Source organism: Kryptolebias marmoratus, linkage group LG7 (genome assembly GCF_001649575.2).
Source record: "Kryptolebias marmoratus isolate JLee-2015 linkage group LG7, ASM164957v2, whole genome shotgun sequence".
Classification (NCBI taxonomy): Eukaryota; Metazoa; Chordata; class Actinopteri; order Cyprinodontiformes; family Rivulidae; genus Kryptolebias; species Kryptolebias marmoratus.
Window position 1 is genome coordinate 20234025 of NC_051436.1, and position 13560 is coordinate 20247584.

Here is a 13560-nt window from a genome sequence, read left to right on the forward strand (position 1 = left end):
CAAGTTGAAACAAAATAGAATTTAGAAAATCACAGCAATATCTGTAAGTTTTAGTTCAAATCAATAAAGCACATTTTAAATCATATCCCGAACAAGTTTGTTTCAGATTCCATTGATTATTATTGTTATTATTTGTTTGCTTTGATTGGTTTCAACTCACTTTTGCATATCTACAAACATTTATATTCCAAGCCAGAATATGAACTGCTGAAATATTTAGTCTAATATTTTACTTTACACTTTATAATAATTTGCAACTTAATTTCTGTTTATGAGCCTGAATATGTTGTTATGGAAAAAGAAATAATCTGTTTTCTTGAACAACATTTTTTTTTAGGTTGATTTAATTAAAAATTATTGTTTTGTGTCAAACTCCAGACCTTAGACCTGAAGGGAACAATTTGTGCAAAATAGTCACAGTTGAAGCTGTTCTGTTGAGAGAAAATAGGCTAAAGATCTTTCAGGCTTATCTGAAACATTACCAGAACAATTATTAAGCAATTAAGCAATTAATGCTGTGCAGAGAGCTTACAATAGATAGTGACATACATTTGCATCTAATATCTACATTTAGTTATTTTTCCCTTATTAAAGACATTACATTGCTTTTAGATAATATACTGATTACAGTTTATTCTCTTTTTTGTTTCCAGTCAGTCAGAATATAGTTTCCTATGTCACCAAACCATACCAAAGTTGTCTCACATTTCTTACACTTTCTGATTTGTGAAAAATACATTGAGAAGGATTCCGTACTATTTTGAGTAAAGTTGTTGCACAAGTTTTTCATACACATTTAAGAATCGAGCGACACAAGAGTGAAGCATTGCAAGTCACCCATGGAAATTAAGAACCTGGCAGGCCCAAACGTATTGTGAGGGTCTGTTGGGAATGTCTGGCGGAGTCTCCTGTTAGGCGGATCTTTAACTCCCACCTCCAGGAGAACTTCAAACATATTCCGGGAGTATGGGGTACAGGGCCCTTTGATACGGGCTGTTAGGTCCCTATATGACCGGTGTCAGAGCTTGGTCCGCATTGCCGGCAGTAAGTCGGATTCATTTCCAGTGAGAGTTGGACTCCACCAAGGTTGTCCTTTGTCACAGATTCTGTTCATAACGTTTATGGACAGAATTTCTAGGCGCAGCCAAGGTGTCGAGGGGATCCGTTTTGGTGACCTTAGGATTGCGTCTCTGCTTTTTGCAGATGATGTGGTCCTACTGGCTTCATCAGGCCGTGATCTACATCTTTCACTGGAGTAGATTGCAGCCGAGTGCGAAGCGGCCGGGATGAGGATCAGTGCCTCCAAATCCAAGGCCATGGTCTTGAGCCGGAAAAAGGTAGAGTGCCTTCTCCTGGTTGGGGAAGATGTCCCGCCCCAAGTGGAAGAGTTTAAGTATCTCGGGGTCTTGTTCACGAATGAGGGAATAATGGAGCTGGAGATCGACAGGCGGATTGGTGCAGCGTCTGCAGTGAAGCAGGCGCTGTACCGGTCTGTCGTGGTGAAGAGAGAGCTGAGTCAAAAGGCGAAGCTCTCGATTTACCGGTCGATTTACGTTCCTACCCTCATCTATGATCACGAGCTTTGGGTAGTGACCGAAAGAACGAGTTTGCGAATACAAGTGGCTGAAATGAGTTTCCTCCGCAGGGTGTCTGGGCTCTCCCTTAGAGATAGGGTGAGAAGCTTGTTCCTGGCTTGTCCCACTGGGAGGAGGTCCAGAGGAAGACCTAGGACATGCTGGAGGGACTATGTTTCTCGGCTGGCCTGGGAACACCTTGGAAACACAATAAACACTCCAGAATAGTGAAATGCTAAAGTTTAAAATTACATACTTTGTTATACATGTGGTTGGATTCATGTGGTGTAACCGACAAACCCCAACAATGATTTTTAATGTTCCAAATACTATAATTGCAGTTATGTATTGTTAATTTATAACCCTAAATGTGTAGTTTGATATCAGTACTGCACAATTAGGAGTTCAGCAAGTAAGTTTGAACACAGCTGTTGTTTGTTATAATTTATAGAACAATGTCCCCAACAGTGTGTTCGAACCCTTTAAAAATACTTGACTGTCATATTTTTATTTTATTCTTTATGGTTTTATGTTTAAACATGGGAACTTAACAATTATAGAACTTTGACATTGATATGATTTTATCATTTTTATTATCTAGTATTGTGAAATAAAAGCTCAAAAATTTACCATTTCTGTGGAACCACAATGTTTTACTTGTTCTTTGGTGACATTGAATTAAAGTTGCATTATAAAGTAGACAATACAATTTCCCAAACTTTACAGCAGTTATTAATGCACACAACAAAGGGATGACACAAGTATCATCATTGTTATATTACTGTTGTTATATTGTACCTATACGCATTTCTAAAACATCCATCTACAATATCAATAATCAGTTGTGCACATGTTGCATCAGAGTATCCATTTATTTGTCACTGTGTTTGCTGTCAAGGTCCAGACTTTAGCTTTGTGACTTTTATTCCCCAATAAACCCTTGCCTTAATAATACATACACTGCAGTCTGCTTAAAATGGAAAAGGGACAGCTGTTCTCGGACTGTGTGTAGAATTTGCCATGTCTATAATTGACTTCCTATTCAATGTAGTATACTACACTATGCAAAGGCCAGTAGCCGGATCCTATTTGCATGTGATAACAGGAGAGTATCCATGAACTGGTATAGCAGAGCAGAGTCCCTATAATGGGATAAATTAGTGGAGTATTCTTGGGGTCTGTGCACCTCTATTTGTGTGTATCTGTGTTCATAAATATTATAAATGTGTGAATGCAGCATTAGTTTTTGTGACTAATAGCCAGAATAAATAAGATGTCATGTGACTGCCACAAACTAGTTCATTATCCTCCTGGGTATTTCAGTATTAAGCAACAATTGTGGGCAATTACATCAACTCCCCCAAACTGGGAGCTGGTTGGATGAACAGTTGAACTTACCCATTAAAACTGATCAAAACAGAATAAGTATCACGTCCAACTGCCAAAATCCAGACAGGAAATTAGTTAATAAAAGTGTTTGTACAGTGTTCAAACGATTAGTAAAAAAAAACTTTACAAAGTGTATCAGGGAATTTTTATCCTTAGTCATAGCTCTCAGTCTCCTGCCCTGCCATCTGGATGCAGTCTTGTTACAATCCTAAAAAAAAAAAAAATTCAAACTCCTGCTAAATTTTGATTTGGAATCAACTTACTTTCACTTAAAGGTTTTTATTTATGAGAAAAAAATTAAGAAGCAATTAAAGATGGTAAGATGCTGTAGTAGAGACATTAATTAAAACTTTTATTACATTTTAAAGCCTTTTCTTGTATGCTAAAAAGCACTGCAGTTACATTATTTCTGAATAGCTTCTCATTTGTACTTAGTGGATTTTTTTTTTCTTTACCATCCTGTTTTCTCCTGGGTCTCCAAGGTTGGAAGCCCTTTTTGGTTTCCTGTGAGCTTTAGTTTGATTTTACAGAAGTCAAAAAACACTGATAAAAAACAAGTACAAATATAATAAAATACATACAATTATTTTACCCACATAAATGGTTTTCAAGTTAAATTGTAAGGGTGTGGCATAATTAAAACAAAGCCAATGGTTAAAAACACAAGCAATAGGTAAAAACAGAGGCAATAATTAAAATACAGGCAATGGTTAAAACACAGGCATCGTTCTAAGCTCTCACTGACTCTATCTTTCAGGATAGAACAAAAAGGTCTGGCAATTTCATATCAGCCTGTAGGCTGTTCTGTGCTGGGGGTTAAGCAAAGCTGAATGTTCTTTTCCCTAATTCAGTTCAGACACAAGGAACTGACAGATGGACAACTTGGTTAGAGTGTAAGGCATAGTGGCTGTTGGTTCGTTGGAGAAAAGTGCACAAATAGAAAGGAACTAAGACCAGTAGGGCCTTGTAGATTGGAGTCATCCAGTGCGTATTACTGCGTATACACTCAGAGAAGAACAGACAGATTTAGAATACAGCTCACAGTGATAAATGAGGCGGTTGTAACCAGTGACCAACCTCAGGGCGCTATGATAGACAGTATCCAAACACTGGAGACATTTGAATGGAGCACTCATTTACAGCACATTACCATAGCCAAATAAAGGGATAAAGGTAGCTGATACTAAGTTCTTTGTAACTCTGGGTGAGAAATAAAAACCCTGCTTTGGCCAAAGAATAAATTAAAAGTAGTATCTGATTGGTCTGTGTCTGTTGGAAACTAGCTGGTGACTCAAAATTGCAGGAAAAATTGGAAAAAACAGGCAAATCAAGTCTCACTGAATTCTGAGTGTTTGCGGCCAAGCGGCTAGTGAGCCTTGTAGTTGTATTTTGCGTGGACAGTTCTTGAAAATCATGGGTTGTAATTGTGTGCATGGCTTGCAAAACTGTATTCTAGGCTGTGCACATTTTTTTGTTGCCCACCTCTGGCTATATAGTACCTGCCTCTGCCTGCTTTGTACCATCCTTGGCAGATACCCTCACATTTATAATTAAATCTACTGAAGTACACTTGAAATAAAGTTAGGCAGATTTGGACCAATTTTGTTCTAATTATTACTTATTGTTGGCATTGTGTTTACACCTAGACATTTGGCGCAGTTGCCTTGGATGTTTTCTGTCACAAGAGAGCTCAATGCAGGTCTCAAAATACAGCCCTAACACACATTTTATTGAAACAACTGAGAAGAGTTTGACATGCCTGTAAAAAATCTGTGCTTATTTAAAAATATATATATTTACATTTTGAACCTGTTCAAAATTTAAGCAACAACACCGTGAGCTTCTGCGACTCATGCAAGGAACTTGAGAACCGATTTTGGAGACTCAAATGAGAAGACGTTTTGGAGACTTTCTAACAAATTCTGTTTGCCAACTAGTTGCCAACAGTCACAGCCCAGTGAGATACTGGCTTAAGGAATACCATAAAGAGCCAGAGTCATTGACCAGTCCTTAAATCCAGCTCTTACCTTCATCTCATTGTTATGTTTGTGCACAAATTTAAATTATGTGGTAAAACATCTAACTTCAATTTCCTGTGTAACCTACTTTTGGAGGATGAAGTATTTAGACAGCTTGCCAAGATGTAGTAAGGTCCTTGGGGTTCTTGTCTGATGTTAAAGCAATAGAGAAATATGCAGCATCAGTGCCGAGAATAAAGTGTTAGTACCCCCCACATAGACTTCACCATCTCAGTTTTCCAGCTGTTCCTCAGAAGTGATTCCTTTTGAAAACTCGGTCAATAGCTTATCCTTCAGGGGTTTATAATTTGAAAAACCACTTCCATTGCTTGAACATGGTTGTTTAGTATTGAAAGATATTGCTGTGCTCATCTGTTCCTTTCAATCACAACTCAAGGTTTTAATCACAGCTCAATCTGAACTCTGATGACAAAGACTCTAAAAAGGTTTTTGTTTTTTTTTCTCACAGCTCAAAATAGAAGCCCTGAATTCAAAATTCCCCATCAGATTTCAAAAGCAGCTCTGAAAGGTTAACAATGCTCACCCTCCAAGAAAGCATGACAGGTGGTGTGTAGGAAGTGGTATATGTATGTCAACCTATCACTTTGGATTTGACACGTTCAGCATCAGTTTATGTCACTGTCACTCACTATTGCTGTCATATCTACAAAGCTTCCTCTGCTAAATGGCAGCCTTAACCTTATGTGTATTTAAGCTCATCACATTGTGAGCTTTCTGTTCATTAGGAGGGTAGCATGATCCAGTCTTTTATATTTGTTTGTGAGACAAATGCCAAGGTCTCTGCAATGTAGGGGAGTTTTCCTTTTTTGACATTTATCTTTCAGCACAGGTTGACTCATCAAAGACAAATAGTGAATCATGTACCTCCACTTCTACCAGCAGCAAGCTGAACATTTGCCAATGATGGGTGTCTTACTTTGTCTGAACACACACACACACACACACACACACACACACACACACACACACATATATATATATATATATATATATATATATATATTCTCTTCAGAAATTTTACTTTTCAAATTTAGGCCTTAGAATTAACTTTAATATGCATTCTCTGATTGCGTTCCACAATATGGAGTTTCTTCTCATGTTCGTACAGCTTTGTTTTAATTGTCAGTGAATTTGGAAGCTTTTGTTTTGGCTAGTGTCATAAAAATAATATTTATGTTGAGACGTTTAATAAATGTCACTGTTTTTATGTTTGTTTTTTACTTTATAGGTCACCACAGGGAATCGAACCAAGCACTATGTGTCCTATCAGCGCAATGAGTTTGTCCTGATGAGGTTTCCCAAGTATGCCTTGCCAAAGGTAAAGACCAGCAAAGCTGAAATAGTTACTGATGTCAGTCCAGGAATGGTTGTAGTTAAAAATGATATTCCTGAGTGTGTGTTTTATATATTTTTTTCTCAATGACAACATTTCCTTTGGTACAGACATTGGTGTTGGCATGCTAATACTCAACTTTTAATCTAAGTACACAACTCCTTTTCTCTTTTAGCTCTAAACAACTGTTATTAGGCCATCAAGACCTGGAATTCATAGAACATTTGGTTATGCTGTCCTTATTGGCTCAAAGACAACAAAACCTACCATAGACTGGTCCACATTTGACCAAAATAAATAGTCCCAGTGGCATATTTACCAGGACATTATTACAGCAACCAAGTTCTTTTTTATACCTAGGAACATTTTCTATGAATCACTGTCATGTCAACCTCTCTAAAAATCTCTAAAGATTTATCATGTGAGCTCAAATGATTCAAAAGTCATCAACCTATCAAGACCACCCACCATGCCACCCTGTTCTTTAGTAAAAATCCATTGAATCAGAATGCTACCTTTTGCCCTTAAAACCCCCAATCCCCCAACAACCCTTCCTCTTCAAGTCTTCTTGCTCTTAGCTGTGGGTTTTAGACAGTAGACACAGTTACTAAAGCATTCAGTTCATTGCTCAGCACTAAATCTCTTTAAATAAATGTCACTTTCTATTTTCAGCTTAACTCTTATAGTTGTTCTATCCATCTATGCATTTTCTACTCACTTTTTTGTGGGGGGTTGCAATAGTCATTGGGTGAGAAGCAGGACACACCCTGGACAGGTTGTCATTACATCACAGGATCAAATACAGAAAATTATTCATGCTACTACTCATTTTATCACTTTCTGCTGACAAACAGTTGAACTCTGGCTCATAAACCAAGACTTCTTGTATCATCAAGTTCAAGCATATCTGCCATACTGCCAAAAACTTGATTCCCAATTGAGTGGTTGCAAGGGCTTGAAAGCAAACTTTTATATCTGTCAATCCAAGGTTTCAATCTTGCAAGCTAAAAATCCATTTTACCACTTTGTTGTACTTACTCATTGGTGTCAAGTGTTAGTGTAGTTCTTGCTTTCAAATAAATCCTGGTACTGGGTGTGTACATGATACACCCCATAAAATATTCACAACTTTGTATCGATCGGCTCCGTGTCTCATGTCACTGAGATAGGCAAAGACAATAAATGAGGTTGTCTTCAAGACAAGGTCAGACAGAAACTTTTGTTGACAACCCCAGTGGCACAGGAGGCCTGCTTTAACACAACACCAGCCAGAGTGCTATTGAACTATGCAGATTAAATGTAGAACCCAAGGAGATGTTTCATGATTTTTTTTCAACCTCAAAATAAGAAACAGTATCTTTTAGAACATTCACTGCGATTGACAGTATGTCAGGAAAGACCCCGTGGAATTAGTTTAGTGACACACATACACAAACACACCCCCACACACACACTTATAGTTACTCTTGTTTGTATCCAGCCCCCTACTTAGACTGATATTATGTCTCAATTGTTTGGGTGCTATGACTGCAGCACTCAGAGATCCTTAAAAAAAGTGAAAGTGATTGAATTGCACACACACACACACCACACACAAACACATTTGTTTTGTTTTTTGTCCAGCACATACACACAAAATGGAATCAATTTGATTAGGTGCGGTAAGAAGGTAGTTTATGTATGAGCTGTGTGTGTGTAAGTGTGTTTGGTTAAAATGTGCCCTAGTTGCTCTCAGTGCCTCGTCACTCCTCTCCCCACATGTGTCCTCCTACTTGGGTGAGCAGATAGGTCACACTTTGCAAAGCTTTTAGGTAGAGCGACGTGGTGTTTGGTGCTTTGGGAGTGATGCAGAGCTACAGAGAGATCTGTGTGTGTGTGTGTGTGTCTCTAAGGGGGAGTGTTGTCCTGTTTTTCAGCTGTGAATAATTGAAAAACTGGAGAATAAAAAAAATGCAGAGGCCATCAGAGTGTTTGGTTCTGTCCTGTGAGACCTGACCTGAGTTATGGATTAACCACACACACATATACACACACAAGCACATGTAGAGATTGCTGGGCTGTGAAATCACAGGTAATAATTGTCTCTTTTTGCTCAGCTTCCACCCTGTTTTGTTGTCCCCACTCAGGGTGTAATCAGCTTTTCTGTGTTTTGCTTTTTTTTTTATCAAAAAGAGATTAGACATACTTTCAGGGCCAGCTGACCACAGGCCAGTACTACAAAGCAGGTTCAACATATTTAAGGTATCATTAGGTTATCTGGCTAAAGCAACACCAATATCCAACATCTGTTTTGAACAGTACAGGTAATCAGTAAGATATGTCAAACCAAGTTTAATGCTATGAGCTAGTTCATGTAATAAGGGTTGAGTAGGCATCAGATGACCTAAAACAATATCCACTAGGGATGTAACAGTACAGAAAAAACAAGGTTCAGTACATACCTCAGTGCTGGGGTCGTGGTTAAGTATGGGGTTTTTACAACCGAAAAAGGAAACAAATGCCAAAAGCTAGTTGTTTTGTTTAGTGGTTTTAATCAAATAATGCTGTGGCTTCTCAACTAGATGAATGCTAGTCTGCTGTTCATACACAGGTGGTGTTTATTATCTGCCTAGAGGTGTATTTAACAGCAGTCATTAGTTGCCAGAGGGTGTTTCAAAGCTTGGAAATAATGACCCCTATGACTTTCCACACATATCCATTATGTTATAGAATTGCTTGTGTGCTTAAGATCATTGTTCTGCTTTTCATGACCCAGTTTGGTCCAGGCATCAGCTGTCAGACAGATGGCCTCACTCTTGGCTCTAGAATGGTTTACAGATGAGTTTATGGCCAACTCAGTTACTGCAAGGAACTCAGGTCCTATGGCTGCAACAGAAAGCCAAATCATCACCCCTTCACCATTGTGCTTGACAGTTGGTATGAGGTATTTGTGCTGATACGCACTTTTTAGTTTTCTGCAAACGTGATGCTGTACGATAAACATCTCAACTTTGGTCTCATCTGTCCAAAGGCAATTTTTTCCGAAGTTTTGTGGTTCATTCAGATATAACTTTACAAGCTAAAGTTTTGCAGCATCTTTTAGAGACAAGAGACTTTCTTTTGGCAACCCTCCCAAAATTATTACTTATTCAGTCTTGTTCTAATTGTCCAGTCACAGACGTTAACGTTTAGCCTGCTAACTGAAGAGTGTAGAGTTTGAGATGGAGCTCCGCTTGTCATTTCTCTGACCTTTGGGGGAGTTTGATGAAAAGTCCGCTCCTGGGAAGACTGGAAAATGTCTTAAATGTTTTCCACTTTTGAAAAATCTTTTCTCTGTAGAATGACAGACTCCAAGTTGTTTGGAAATGACCTTTAACACCTTCCCAGATTGAAGAGCAGCAAAAGCTGCTTTTTCTAAGATCACTGCTGAACTTTATCTTTCCTCCTTCTCATTGTATTAACACACACACATCTGAATTCTCCAGAGCAGCAAAATGCTAAAACTAGTTTTTTTATGTAGCTGCTTTGACTTGCTGATCATCAGTTCATCAAGAACATTTAATAGAGCTACCTCTGAGATTCTAAATATGTACATGTACCAAGAGAATTGATCTCTTTTTTTTTTTAATTGTGTGTTTAAGAAAGATGAATAGGACCTGAAACTAGAGAAGTGTTCTGAATGCTGAAATGTGGAGGCTGATTGTTTCAGATATTTCTTCAGTGAGTTCATCATGCCCATGGGCCATCGCTGGAGTTTTTAATCATTATTAATAGGCTCTATTAGAGTGTGAAAAGAAAAGAGTTCAGTGGTGCTGAGAGAGGCTTAATTCACTGAAGATGTTATGTCACAACTGACTAAAATCTGGCATTAAATTTTTTTTTTTTTAAATGAGCAAGACTTTCAGTTAACACAGTGCGGTGCATTTCACACTTAGGCCTTCAGTGATGTCCAACTTAGTCAATAAATACCTTTCATTATGCCAGCATTTATAACACCAGGACTGGAGAGAAGTTAGAAACACACTTAAGCACTACTTGGCATTGCATCACCTCAGTTGTGAACAAAATGGGCTGTTATCCGGTGCATTTTAAAGATCAACAAACCCGCATCAGCAATTAAAACATATCTGGTATGTTACTGTCAAAACTAAATAAAATTGAATAAAATAAATAAAATGTTTGCACTCACCAAAATGGCTGTGTCCCCCAAAACATTTATTTCAACACAAAATCCATTCTGGGACAGGTTAGCTAGCTCCTCTAACAAGATCTAGCTTCTCTTGAAAAGTTCGTCTTGAAAACAGCCTTGACAGGATATTAGCAACCAATCAACATGTTGCTCTCCTTCAGCCATTGTGGGTTAAAAAAGATTTTAACCGTTAACAGTCCCAGGTGTGACTCTGTTGATCTGCATTGCACTGCTGTGGCTCAAACTAGTAAGCATCCATATCCAATCACAGGACGCGTAAATGTTGCGTTCAACGTGAGGCTAGCTAGAGGGCCTTAGTGACACAACTCATGATCTGATTGGCTATCGCAACTATCTATTAACTGTATTTGCCCGTTCACTTACAGAGCACAGACGCCTGCATTGTTGATTCTGAAGGCCCGGGCAGATTTCATACAGCCTCTGGCAACATAAGATAGCTGAATTCTGATTGGATAAAAGCTCTAACCTAAAAACAACAGCACTGGAAGGAGCATAATATGACATGAAGAGAATATAAAAACTTTTAGATATCTAGGGAAAGTAAATTAAAAATTAAATTAACCTTTATCATAATTATGATCATGATTTTTGGTTATGTTAGGCCAGCAGAGAAGGCCTTGAGTTAACAATATTGACCCCATATCACTACTGTTTTAAAGAGATGATAGTCATAATGATTATGATGATGGTTTGAAAAATTCTATTTTTGAGTATTGTTTGTGTTATATAACTGTCCTAAAGCAGCAAAAATTACCAAATTGTATTTGTTTGAAAAATATATAAAAGACGGTGACTAAGAAAATGAAGAAGACAATTGAAAATAAGATGACAAAAAAGCTGACAACAACAAAAGTAGAAAAAACATTAAAGAACATGATGTAGAAGAGGTAAAGAAGAAAAAAAAACTAACACAGAAGAGATAATAATGGTACTAGTAATAAATTTGACAGTTCTGTAATTACAAATATTGTTTGTTTAAATCAGTTCATAAGTGTCGTGTTGCGTGGAACTGACGGAGAGGAACCGAGTGCGCAGACTCATTTTAAAGAAAAGAAACTAATTTATTAAACTAAAGAAACAAATGAAAACAAAAAGCTGACATGGCAGCAAAACTGACAAGAACTAAAATAAAATACATAAACGGAACAGAACTCGGAAGAACAGGAACACGGAGCGAAGCAACAACAAACAAACATCAGACTAACAACAAACAATGGACCAGCGAGGTATGGAAAGAGTGACCGGGTTTTTAACACTGGGGATAACGAGGTGAGTGGGAACAGGTGGAATGATTACAGAGTCAGGACAGGTGTAGATGGGCGTGGCTGCCAGACAAGTGAGTGACTGGGGAAGAGTGAAATGAAACCATGAACATGAGACAAAAACAAAAGGCACATACAACCAAATAACAGAATAGAAACAAAACAAAAACACAAACCAAAGAACTAGAATAAAAATAAAACATAAACAAAACCCAGAAAAAAGCCAAATCACCACAAAAAGGGCAGAAAATTAATCATTTGGGCTTAAAACAAACATGAATATTTAATCACTTTGACTTAGTAAAAACATATTTACATAGCACTGATTTCTAATACATCAATTTAGGTTGTAACAAACTGAACTAAGTTCAGTGTAGTCCATAATGTTTAACAGCTTATGCCTTTCAGTTAATAAAGTTTAGTTTCTCCTCCAGTCTTTTTTCAGTATTCAATCTGAACATGTCCAAGGCCAGAATCAATTCCAGTTGGGTTCCATTGCTGCAGGAGCATAATCAAAGAATAATTACCATTTATTATACTCGCTGAGCATTTTTTACACTGGTCAGCCTTAACAGATTAATGCTTCTGCTCCTGTATGATTTGTTCAGTTGACTTGTTGAGCAGAATGTAAAAAGAATTTATTTTCATGATTCATTTATAACTCTAGACTACACACTTTCTGGGTATGGTTGAAGGGTTTATCAACTAAGCATTGTTCATCTTGACTTTTTTTTAAGGGAAGCCAGTGTAGCAGATTGAAGGAAATGTGCATTCACTTTCTAACCTTACCCACAGTTAACATGTAAAATGATATAATTTCTTGTTACTTTTAACACAGTGCTTTGGCTCTAAGTGAAAGATATCCCAACATGTCATGGAAATATGTTAATAACAAAACTTTTTTTTAAATACATTTGTATTATCTTTCCACTGTGCTCCATTCCATATGGTAAATGGCTTGTATAGCACTTTATCTAGTCCAAGGACCCCAAAGCACTTTACACTACAAACAGTCATTCACCCATTCACACACTTATGACGATGACACAGCTGCCCTGGGGCAGACTGACAGAGGTGAGGCTGCCATTACACCAGCACCACCGAGCCCTCTGACCACCACCAGTAGTGGGCCACCAGTAGGTGTGTTGCCCAGGGACACAATGGCTGACAAAGATGGAGCAGGGGTTTGAACCAGCAACCTTCCAGTTACAGGGCAAACCCCTACCTTCTGTTTTATTCAACACGGGTTAAATAAAGTTTGAAATGGCTTACACAGCTACTTCAGCCCAAAGTATTTGATGTTTTATTCCCAGCACCTGTTGGATTCCCAAACTGTTGGACTTTTTTTTTCCCAGTGATACAGAACCTACAGTTGAGAAAGGTACAGCAGTGATATCTTCTGCATGATGAGCTGTGATATGAAACAGAGACTGAACACATGAACTTAAAAACACCAAAGGCTTGTCACATTGTTTTTAATTTTGCCTCAAATCCTGGCATATCCAGAAACACTTATTACATGGAACCAAATTTAAAGAAATTAAGCACATTTTTTAAAACAAGTTCTGCATCGTGGAAGACGTGTAATGTTCCTGATGCGTTCTCATTACTTTTAATGCTCATATTTTAGGTTTAAGAATGGAATAGTTACATTGTACTATGGTTCAAGAATTGCTTATGCTACATCTCCTCAGCGGAACCGCATTATTGTTGTTGCTGATGTTTTGTTCTTAGTTTTACATTAGACTTGGTTTTAGATCAAGTTAAGCTAATC

The 13560-nt window shown here is 37.8% G+C and overlaps 1 protein-coding gene across 3 annotated transcripts in view; it reads left to right on the forward strand.

The window, feature by feature from the left end:
- The window catches only part of sorcs2 (sortilin-related VPS10 domain containing receptor 2), a 421817-nt gene that overhangs the window by 372573 nt on the left and 35684 nt on the right, over positions 1-13560 (forward strand). For all 3 annotated transcript variants that reach the window (XM_025007208.2, XM_017422061.3, XM_025007210.2), the window contains exon 8: positions 6231-6320. In XM_025007208.2, the coding sequence (XP_024862976.1) occupies positions 6231-6320 (90 nt within the window). The remainder of the gene's footprint in view (positions 1-6230; positions 6321-13560) is intronic.